General features: G+C 33.9%; 2 protein-coding genes across 2 annotated transcripts in view; both read left to right on the forward strand.

The window, feature by feature from the left end:
- Positions 1–4,186: 4,186 nt before the first annotated feature.
- Positions 4,187–12,367, forward strand: part of LOC139489300 (high-affinity choline transporter 1-like) — a 57,514-nt gene continuing 49,333 nt past the window's right edge. The window contains exons 1-3 of the mRNA XM_071275580.1: positions 4,187–4,252; positions 5,335–5,459; positions 8,679–8,773. The gene's annotated coding sequence lies outside the window, so the exon portion shown is untranslated. The remainder of the gene's footprint in view (positions 4,253–5,334; positions 5,460–8,678; positions 8,774–12,367) is intronic.
- LOC139490239 (uncharacterized) lies at positions 6,907–7,620 on the forward strand. Its single transcript, XM_071277089.1, has one exon. It carries the CDS (start codon positions 6,907–6,909, stop codon positions 7,618–7,620), a length of 714 nt encoding a protein of 237 aa, XP_071133190.1.

Below are 12,367 nucleotides of genomic sequence, written 5' to 3' on the forward strand. Positions count from 1 at the left end.
GGTTTTATTCGCTATGGTACATATACGAGCACCATGCACAACGGATGGCACATGTGGAACAGGGTGTACTTACCTTCCTAAGTTCAAACCAAGGGATTTTCCTCTGACAAATTATTGATTTTCACGGTGTTTTGTGTGGCTCATTTGCCGTCACGGAGTAAATTTATTTGCATTTTGTACACGTTTTATTTCTGGTGTTTTTGTTGGGCAAAACACTCCGATTTTAATCATTCAATATTTGTTCAGTTCTAACAGAGATATGTATTTATATGTCTCTGGTTCTAACAGAGAAATACCATGATACACACCAAAAGACAAGCACTGAAGTTATACAAAGGCCCAGCTATTGAGAGAGATGCGAAGTAAAGCGCTCACGGTATATCTGCAGTCCTTTATATCTAAATATACAATTCCTCGAGTCCTATATTGGAGATGTTTAAGTCCGACAGCGCTGGAGATAGAAAGACCAGTGCTGACTTCAATGTTGCGCGGTCCGCACTTGAATTGATTCATCATGAATTTACAGAGCTCTATGATCTGGTTGTTATATGAGGGGCCTGATGGGGGGGGTTTCATCACGATTCACGAGTTGATTTTTTTGTCAATCACGAGTCACAGAAAATAAATTTCCATGATCACGGATCACGAAAATATAAAAAGAGTATCACCAATCAATCTCGATAATAGAGATTCAGAAGCTGGTTGTTTGGTGCAATTAAGGAGGTTCGCGGGTCTAAATCATTTATATAGGATTTCTCTATATTTTTCTATAAATGAACTTTATCTTATAGTTAATAGAAAAATAAAATAAAAAAGTGGGGTCACCGTTCATTTGCGCTCACAATCTGTCTTCGAAAGAAGCATACATTTTGGTAAAGGTGTTTTTTTTTCTATTGAAGTAATAGGAGAAATAAAGGTAATATCGAAATAAAATAAAGAAATTTATTACAGAAATCGCTAAAATTTTACAATAATTTAGTTTAAGTACAGCTTATATGGAAATTATATTAAAAAAGATAGGTCACCGATGATTTGAAAAAGATATTTCAATCTTAGAGCCAAAAAATGGCTTTTTTCCACCAAAGGGAGATAATTTGGAACTTTTTCAATGATGTATACATTTTAAAAGTCATCAGGGGACAACACGAATTGATCGTTTTGAATGATTTTTGTACCATATGATAAAGTAACAACTACAAAAGGAAATAAATAAAATTTGTAATGAAAAACAAATGTTTGATTTTTTCCTGAAATTTTTATACCCTCGAGCCTCCTTAAGCTACAATCAAATACATTACTTGCTCATTACTTGTTTACATGTTGAATTCTCCCAGGTTCTAAATTAAATCGTTAAAAACAGTCACATTCTGACTTCTTTTATTGTATAATAATAATATTTCATAGAAATGTTTTACTGGCGTAAATACCACGGAACCACATCTGTGTTTTATCTTGAGGCTAAACTAAGAGATTATAAAGTATATATATTTATTTTGTCAATAAAATTTACTGCTGAGCCTGATTGTTCTCCCACTCCTGCTGGTTGTCCCTTGAAGAAAACTAAGACATTCTGGGGTGTCAATAACATTGTCCGTTTCTTCAGTGTAGTCCACATCTGATTCTGAATCATATTCAGAAACTTGATCATAGTCCGTGTTACCTTCTTCAGCTATTGAAGGGAATGTGATTTTTTCACTTGTGGTACTGTAAGTTGCATTTTTGTACATATTAAGTGGTAATGTGCCAGTGTTGTACATTGTCGTTTGCTGTCGTACTGATCTTTGCCGAACACACTTTCCGAAGTCCTGGGCCCACTCACGCATTTCTCGTTCCTGGTCCTTTGATAGCAGGGCTTTTGGTTTCAAGTGCTCCATAGCACTCAGGGACGACAATGGCATGTCATTTTCAGGAATAGGGTAATAAGAGGAGGGATGCGTAAAGTAGTAGGCAGCCCACAGGACACTCCTTTTTATTCCCTCATACACCGTATTGCTTAAGTTCCGGGCATGTTCTAACATAGTTGGTAATTGGCATTTGAAATGTCCAAGAGCATGTAAGTTTTCAACGCATACAGTGAGACAAGACAACATGTTAATGGGAATTGACGAATTAATTGACGTTATTTGACTTTGCAAATAACTCAGTTCACTATGGATCATGTCTACGGACTTCAAAGTTTTCGATGATATGGTTCCATCTGGCCCATTAAGTTGTCTGTCTGTGTAGTTAACATAAATATTATCAATTATTAATCGAGAAACGGGCGGCTTAAAATTATTTGGGGAGATTAAAAAAATACAATTACTTTTAACGACCAACTTCACGTATTTCAAACACAAGAAATTGTATAATGTTCATTAAAAAAAAAACTAAATTCCTTCTCATTGTGCTACAAAATCGTAATATCAAAATTTTCAATGAAACAATATATTAAAAAAAAAATGTCCAAAATATAATTATAGTTCACACGCCCATTGTACCATATCTTAATCTCTAGAGTGTGCACTTTGTTGTGCCAGTGGCAGTGGTAACTGGGTTTCAACACACACAAAAATAGGATTTTTGTTTTAATCTCAGAAAGGGCCGTTTACGAGCATGACTCAAGTATATATATATATATACCGGGGGGGGGGGGGGGAGGGGGGTACTGACAATCATTTTGGGTATAACTGTGCCGAAAGCACTTGCAAAATTATACCCTGTTCTAACAGAAAAAAGTTGAAAAACATACCCTGTTCTAGACATGCTCAGAAAATGTATACCCTGTTCTAGACCCCCTCAGTAAAAATGTATAACCTGTTCTACACAGGCTCAGATAATGAATTTTTCCACAGGAATCTTGAAATTTTATTGAAAAATTCTCACACCCATTTTTCACGTTTAAGGGATAAAATTTCAGATTCCTGTGCCTTTTCTAACTAGCTAAAATACGTGTCAGGAATATGTGAACCTGTTCTGGACTGTTATGTTAAAAAACAGACCTGGTTCTAACCAGCAGGTCATGAAAAACAGACCCCGTTCTAACCAGCAGGGCATGAAAAACAGACCCCGTTCTAACCAGCAGGTCATGAAAAACAGACCCCGTTCTAACCAGCAGGGCATGAAAAAGGGACCCCGTTCTAACCAGCAGGGCATGAAAAAGGGACCCCGTTTTGCGGCACACTCATACCACTAAAATTATAGGAAGTAGCCCCCCCCGGGATATATATATGGCATATAACATATATTTACATATTTAATATAGATATTCATAGATGTGGGAGGGTCAGATAAACAGTGGGGTCGGATCAACTGGGGCCGGCGGATGGACTAAGGGCTGAATCGACCTTATAAATAAATACATACATTATTATAGCAGTGACAATTTTTAATACCTTGTAAACTACACCCTTTTTCTATTTCGGGAAGCTCCAACTCCCATGTCGCCTGCGTGGAAATGCCGTATGTTTTGACACCTTCTTTGGTCTTCTCCAATCTACTTATTTTCACTTCCACTTCTTTGCCCAAACCTCTTTGGAGAGCTTCCTCCACAAGTCCGGTCTGTTCTTTTAAAATTGAACAAAAAGTTCTGAAAACGTTCACTCCCGTTTTTTTAACACTGACCCTCTTTCTCTCTTTTCCTCCAATAAATTTATTTTCCTGTCCAAAACAGGTTGGATCTACATAAAATATCACAACCTCGACAATGTTATTGCTGTGGCTCTCAGCCATGGGGGCTGCCATAGCTTGCACTAATAAATGACCTAATTACACTTTTAAAACTATCGCGCCACTTCAACTTTTTAAGCCAAGAAAGACAACTCAATGGAACTCTTTATTTCCGTAATGAAAAAAAAATCACGAGAACGAAAAATATGTCTCAATCACGAAGAACGAACATAAAATTCCAATGAAAACGATTCACGAACAATGGTTTCATCACGAATCACGAAAAATAAATCTGTAGAAAAACGGATCACGATAGCGAAAATGCGCCGATCACGAAGAATAGATATAACCCATCAGCCCCCTCTTATATCTGCAACTCTATATGTACTGCACTAGTAATCTTTGAATAAAACACTTAGGGTAGAGCTCTGTAAATGCCGAACCAGTCCACGGGGCGATGAACAGTTTTGAACAAGGATTTGTATGGAATGGACAAATTGGAGGTAAAAACATTAAACATTCGTTCCTCTCCCCTTTTGAACAATTTCTGAAAGCATGGAAGACATATCAATTTTCGAAGAGGAGCCCAAATGCGAGCCTAAATGTATGAAAATGATAACTCTTTGTGACGTTTGTGTCTATGTCTAACATATCTGATCCATTATTATAGGATATAAGGAAGATAGGGTATGAATTATTAAAACATTTGAATAATTTAATACTTTAGCCTTTACTTTGCCCAAATCTGGTACATTCAAAGAAAGATCTTCAAATATTTGAGACGTCTTGATAGGTAAATTTTAATTATTGCTGCTGCGCCTCCCTGGATGTCAAAAATACATCTAACATTATCATCATATGACATCATAAAGTCAAAAGATTCATGGCATCATGTTTTTTTTTATGATTTGAACCATTGGTTATACTAGAGTTGCCCCTCTTTCCACTTTTTAAAGTTGTCAATGTGAAATTGTGCATTTCATACTGTGTTGAAATAACCTGTCCATGCTTTTCAATATTTCATCAAAACAGTTGACATTTAAAAAGAGGACAGTACTGTAGAATTATTAAAAAAAAACATTTGGCAGAGTAAAAATTTGAAAATAAATGAGTCTTCAAGGAACTAGATCGACAGTTTTCTGAACAAATTCATTCCAAATTTTATTGTCATGGTCAGAGATTTTTGACAAAGTGAAAATAAATATAGATAAAAAAAAGCACACACAAGAGAAAACATATTCCTAAAATGTATGAGAGCCAATAATTCTATGTACATATATATGTGTACATACACAATATAAATAAATAAAGCAACCCTTGCCCTCATGTTGCATCTTTTTAGTGTCATAATGAAAAAGAAAAAAAATCCTATCAAATCAAACTTATTTTAATTTTTCTTCTTTATATTGGCACAATTTATTTTATACCTGAAATGGAATAAAAGGCTAAAAGTACAATTGAATTAATAAATTGGATGTCCAACATTTAGAACAAAGAGAGAGACAGGTGTTTGTTAATTTTAAAAGTTCATGCTGAAATTTACATCTTTCAGCCAAAAATAGCCTAGAACTTTATGAGCATGTATATTGCCTGCAAAGCATGTCTGAGGAGGTTAAAAGTTGAAAGTCAGGTGATCTTGAAATTTACATCCAACCAATCATATTTGTTCTTTGATATTATTGACAGATGCCAGTCGTAAAGTTTTTATAAAAAAGCATGAGACAAACTAATATTTAAGAAGACAGATGAAGGCATTCAAGAACAAAAGAAAAAGAAACCAAAATGACCTGCTTCTTTTCATATGAAAAATTGTAAGTAAATCAATAAACTGTCTAACTGTCAAAAGTCAAAAGTTATTTTTTGTTTGTTTTGGTTGTATATATTTAGGGTAAAGACTATATAAAATTGTTTCATTTGCTAGAAGTTTCCTCATATTTAATGCTTTAGCATGAGGACAAAGTCATGAAGGTGAGAAATTGGCGTGCTGTTTCAAAAGGGGGAATAAAAATTTGTAAATTATAAATACAGTGAAACCTGTTTAAACCGAACTTCTCCGGGACTTAAGACTTTGTTTGGTCTTGGCCAATGTTCAGTTTTATAAGGTTCAGAACGCATGCAATTTGATATAAGTATTTATGTGAAATTGACCCCAGGTTTGTCTGTACTCGGGGTAAATTTTGCGGTGAAAATGCAGACATTTTAGCCAAAGGGTCCACATGAACCGTAAAAACATTTTCAATCCAAAAAGCCTTGGGCTAAATACTAAAGCCTATAAAAAAAAAAAAATTTTATACCCTGAAATGGGTAATTAAATAGGACTCGTACTTCTTTTGAACTGAATTTTAATGTGTGTATTGTTATATGTTTACTTTTTTACATTGGCTAGAGGTATAGGGGGAGGGTTGAGAAGTCCCAAGTCAGGAGCCTCTGGCCTTTGTTAGTCTTGTATTATTTTTAAATTTTAGTTTCTTGTGTACAATTTGGAGTTTAGTATGGCGTTCATTATCACTGAACTAGTATATATATTTGTTTAGGGGTGAGCTGAAGGACGCCTCAGGGTGCGGAAATTTCTTATGCATTGAAGACCTGTTGGTGACCTTCTGCTGTTGTCTGCTCTATGGTCGGGTTGACACATTCCCCATTTCAATTCTCAATTTAATCAAATAGGTCTATTTTTTGTTTTGTTTTAACAAAAATCCTTATTTAAATAGAAAAAAAGAAGATGTGGTATGATTGCCAATGAGACAACTCTCCACAAGAGACCAAAATGACACAGAAATTAACAACTATAGGTCACTGTACGGCCTTCAACAATGAGCAAAGCCCATACCACATAGTCAGCTATGAAAGGCCCTGAAATGACATTGTAAAACAATTCAAACGAGAAAACTAACGGCCTAATTTATTTATATAGAATGAACAAAAAACAAATATGTAACACATAAACAAACGACAACACTTCTGACTTGGGACAGGCACATACATAATGTGGCAGGGTTAAACATGTTAGCCAGATCCCAACCTTCACCTAACCTGGGACAGTGGAAAACTTTTTTCTAGGTATCATTGCTACCTTTGCATGCAGTCATCTATCTATTAGGTACTGTACATAGTTGTCAAAAATAAGATCTAGAGTTCAAAGGGAAAGACTGTGCATTTTGTATAAAATTTCCATATGTTTAGCATTGAAATAACAAAAGGGTACATAATCCTGAAGATTAACCAGTATTAACATTGAAATGGGAAGAGGACTGGCTGATGGCCTTCCACCCAGACAAGTGTAATGTTCTCTCTGTAACAACTAAACGTCAACCTTTAAAACATAATTACACTCTCCACAATCATATACTAGAATCTGTTACATCTGCTAAGTACTTAGGCATCACATTACAATCAAACCTTAAATGGGACAAACACATAGATGACAATATATCAAAGGCCAACAAAACTCTCGGCTTCCTTCGAAGAAATCTGAAAACATCAAACCAAAACATCAAGAGCCAGGCATACCAAGCACTTGTCCGTCCCAAACTCGAATACTCTTGCTCAGTTTGGGACCCCCACACTTCAGAATCTATTTCAAAGATAGAGATGGTCCAAATGCGAGCTGCTCGGTATGCCTGCAACAGGTATCATAATACTAGTAGTGTATCAAACATGCTGAACACACTAAACTGGCCTATTTTGACACAACGCAGACTGCGTGCACGACTGGTTATGATGTACAAGATCACACATCAACTTGTTGCTATACCATCTAGCACAATTCTCATTCCATCAGACTCAAGAACCAGAAAACATCATTCTCACACCTTCAGACATATTTATACATCAAAAGACTCGTACAGATTTTCATTCTTCCCATACACAATAACTCAATGGAATCTTTTACCAACCACAGTAGTAAATACACAGACAGTCGACTCTTTCAGAGATCAGCTAACATATGCTGTTCTCTCCACTATTATTTAAAAAACTTCCTCTCATGTACATAGTTTTAATCACTACATCTGTTCTTTGCACTGTTTGTAAATATAACTTAATTTTTATAAATAGGCCACGTATGCACCAGTTATTAATCATCTTTATTCAGATGGAAAACTGGAAAACTTAAAGAAGAAGAAGAAGAAGAAGAAGAAGACATACCTCATTGTTAGGGAGATTATTTATTTCTCAGATTTCAATTGGTATTATGTTTTCTTTACTTTAAAAAAACTTTTGCAGATTTTGTACTATTTCTTTGCAACACTTTTAAATAAGAAATTGTATTTTACACATCTTGATTGTCATGATATTATTATTAAAAAAGTTAACAAATGTGTAGATATTTTTTTATAGGAGGAGTTTTTTAAGTGTTACCCTTGACCATCTGTCCTGGAATCCTTCTTTCTGACTTTGTGTCTGTTTATCATTCCCTCTATCTTTTCCTTTGTCCCATTAATGTTTCTGCAACCCTCCAAATAATTTTATTTTATGAAACTGATACACACGCCATGCTTAAAAGATCAACACTCAAACTAAGTTCTTATTTTGGTAGTGAGTGATTTACCATTCTAGAGTTATCCCCTTTTTTAACTTGGAAAATTGCATTGCTTGAGTATGGGTATTTGTATCTCCAGACACATTCTTCTTACATTGAATACAAGATAAGAAAACTAGCACATTTTATGCCAAGGTTAAACTAGTTTCTCTGTCCCTTTCATTATGTATCTGAAAATGTTATAGCATAGGTACGATAATTGTGTAAGAAAATTATCATAGTATATACATAGAATTAATTGAGAATGGAAATGAGGAATATGTCAATGAACCAACAACACAACCAAAGAACAGATAACAACCAAAGGCCACCAATAGTTCTTTAATGGTGCGAGAGCATCCCTCAACCTCAGATGGGCCTCGGCTGACCCCTCAATAAAAATGGGTACTAGCTCAGTGAAAATAGATGTCATACTAAACTCCAGAACGTGCATACATATATCTGTGTTGAAATTTAGTATAAGAAGACTATTACTTCTGTGTTTTTGTAGGTCACAATAAAAAGGAAACCAGTCCAGAACAGTCAGTGATATAAATCTCTATATCATGGTTGTCAAGATGATTATGGAATTGAAATATTATACAGGTATTTACTCAGTTTAACTGCACATTAATGTTGAGTTGGTTTCTTTTGTCAAGGAGAAACCAGTAGAAGAAAAATAAGTAGAACTTGCTCTTTAATACTATAGGTTTTGACGTACTGTGCCTTTTCCAATTCCTATAAAGCCTTGATCTGTTTTCATGTATTAACATAATTGCATTCTGTTCACATTTTGTCATTCTGACCAGAGATGATGAAATTTATAAGATAATCCCTCTTTAATAATTCACAACTTCCCATTACTATCCAATACTACCATTGTTACTACATGTATAAGAATTTTTATGAGAGTAATTAGGAGATCAGACATAAAGACATTATTATTGTGTTTCAAAAATAATTGTTTAACCAAGTTTTCATACATTTGTTGATTATATCTTCCTTCAATTTTTTTCTTTTTAAGTTCTTACCAGTGGCGGATCCAGGGGGAGGGTTTCTGGGGGTTGGAACCCCCCCTTTTTTTTTGGACGATCAATGCATTTGAATGAGGACATATAATTGGAAACCCCCCCTTTGTCCTGGGTTGGGAACCCCCCCTTTTCAAATGGCTGGATCCGCCACTGTTGTCTTACACAACCATTGTCTGGGCCAAAACTTCTTTTGACCTTTGAACATTGATAATATTTAGAAATACATTGTTCTAGAGATGTCATATAATTGGTAAATTTATCAATTGATTGCTACTCCCTATAGTGATGTGTTGACAATGAGTCTGGGTTAGCATGACTGATGATGAATTCAAAGCAGGAGACATTTTCCCTCTCACTACACTGTCTAGCTCTGTTTTGGCTTCATATGATTTATGCATACTTTTAGATTTTTAACCAGATTTTTGACTTTTGTGACAAAAATGTCGGTTATTGATTTGGGGATGTACGGCGGGCGGCCGGGCGGGCGGCAATCAAATGTTGTCCGTGCATTAACTCATGAACCGTTCAACCAAAGCTTTTAAAATTTTAATATGTTATTACTGACAACTATACGAAGGTCAAGTTCAATAATGGCGATTTTGACTTTTACCGTTCTTGAAAGATTGAAAAATGGAGTTTCCAGTCGTGTCCGTGCATTTACGCATGAACTATTCTACCAAAGCTTCCCAAATTTTAATATGTTGTTACTGATGACAGAATGGAGGTCAAGTTTAATAATGACAATTTTGACTTTTACCGTTCAGGAGTTATGGTTCTTGAAAGATTGAAAAATGGAGTTTCCAGTCGTGTCCGTGCATTTATGCATGAACTGTTCTACCAAAGCTTCCGAAATTTAAATATGCTGTTACTGATGACAAATTGGAGGTCAAGTTCAATAATGACGATTTTGACTTTTACCGTTCAGGAGTTATGGTTCTTGAAAGATTGAAAAATGGTGTTTCCCGTCGTGTCAGTGCATTTTCTCATGAACCATTCAACCAAAGCTTTTGAAATTTTAATATGTTGTTACTGATGACAAAATAGAGGTCAAGTTCAATAATCACGATTTTGACGTTTACCGTTCAGGAGTAATGGTTCTTGAAAGATTGTAAAATGGCGTTTCCATTCACGTTGTTGCATTAACTCATGAACCATTCAATCTAAGCTTTTCAAATTTTAATATGTTGATACTGATGACAAAATGGAGGTTAAATTTGATATTGATGATTTTCACTTTCACCATTCATCAGTAAAGGTTCTTGTGATATTGCCAGGACACACATAAATGTAAATAAATCTGGTTTGCTGTAATTGTGACAGCCTCTTGTTAGTTACTAAGCCTGTTAGTAAATTACAACATTTTGACCATCTCATCATGTTCAACTTTTTGAATGACTTTTTGGCTGAAATGAACCTTCTTGGACTGCATAAAAATCAAAAAAGAAAAATTTATCTGCAGAGTTGTCTCCCATTGTTGGCTAACCTTAACTTTATGTAATTACCATCCTCTTATCACCAGTGAATAATAAAACTATTACGATAATTTTCTGAATTTATTCACAGTTAATCATTAATAACTCTTTTCAGGAGTTATTGCCCTTCAATAACAAATTTTTGCTTATTGATTTTGAGTTCATGTTTTTCACTAATAATCTTTAACATTATTATACAAAAGTACAAACTGTAAACAGAAAAATTATCAGCAGTATAATACTAAAAAATTGTCTAGTATATAAACAAATCAATTGGAAGACTTCTTATAGAAGTTATTGCCCTTAAATCACAAAATTTTACTCCTTTTGTTGGAACTTCTTAAAGGAGTTATTGCCCTTGAATGATATAATTTGACTTCTTTCATTGAAAGGTTTTAGTAAAATTATAGTTGATCATTATTTCTTTGTCATAAATATATTTCCTTGGATTTTACTTTATTGTTCTTAAAAAGCTATATATTTGAAAATGAGCAACTTTATATGATTGCAATAAAGTTAAAATAAATATCAAATTGCCATGTTTTACAAAGTGTTTAGAAATATTTTGTTACTCTTTAATTTGTATTTTCAAAAATCATTTACTCATGTTTTGAACATTAATTAACTACATTTACCTCTTTTTACAGTGACTTGACTGTTAGTGCTGCTATCTGACTATTGCAACTCATTCAAAATTCTGACCAAATTGCAATTTGTTTTATAAAATCAGAATTTTGAACAAACTGTTCCATCAATTTGTGAAAGTGCAAGGTGATAAAATAAAATATACTTACAATCCTATAAGACTTTATCTCCACTTTTAGGATTGTAAGTATGTTTTTATTTTACCACCTTGCACTTTCACGACTTGACTGTGATTTTTTACAGCAGTATGTTCAAATTTCTGACCAGTTGAACAGTTTGGTTTTATAAAACAAATTGCAATTTGGTTAAATTTTTGAAGGCGTTGCAATAGTCGGATAGCGTTACACTAACAGTCAAGTCACTGTAATAATAAAACTTAGAAATAAAAGCTGTAGATCAATTACCAACTGTTTTAAGGTTAAATGCTTCAGCCTTAATATGAGACTTTTATAGAATTCTTTTTCAAATAACTGACTCTTAGAGCAGATGCCTTCTTTCACTTGGAAAATATTAATCTATTTGATGTAAATTGTCAATATCTTTTAGTTTTACATACAAGCATAGGACGTTTTGATTAAAAATTGTGTCTGGTTTTGAATGGTTGACTAGAGATATTGATTTCTAGCAATTTTTGTTTGTTCCTTTCTAAAGATTATTGAAATATGATAACCTGAGTCTAACAAGAGAAATCCATATATGTAATATAAAGATAGTTTCCCTCTCTATGAGTGGGCAATATTAATTACTCTGGATAGATTTAGTACTCTAATTCTTGTGATATTACTGGTTTGTCACAGTCCCAATACACCATTTATCAGACATAAACATTCATGTTATATACTACAAGGTTTGTTCTGATTTAACAGGATTCAGTTTAAAATCCATAGAAATTCATAAGGAATAACATTCGTGGTTAAATATTATTGCAATTATTAGAAAAAATTTATGTCCAAAAGTACTGCAAAAAATTGTTAAATGAAAAGAAAAAATTAAACCAGAATAAAATAAATTGATTTATTGGTTTAGGTAAATGTGTTATTTTTGAATGTATC

The sequence above is a fragment of the Mytilus edulis genome, chromosome 9 (genome assembly GCF_963676685.1).
Source record: "Mytilus edulis chromosome 9, xbMytEdul2.2, whole genome shotgun sequence".
NCBI lineage: Eukaryota > Metazoa > Mollusca > Bivalvia > Mytilida > Mytilidae > Mytilus > Mytilus edulis.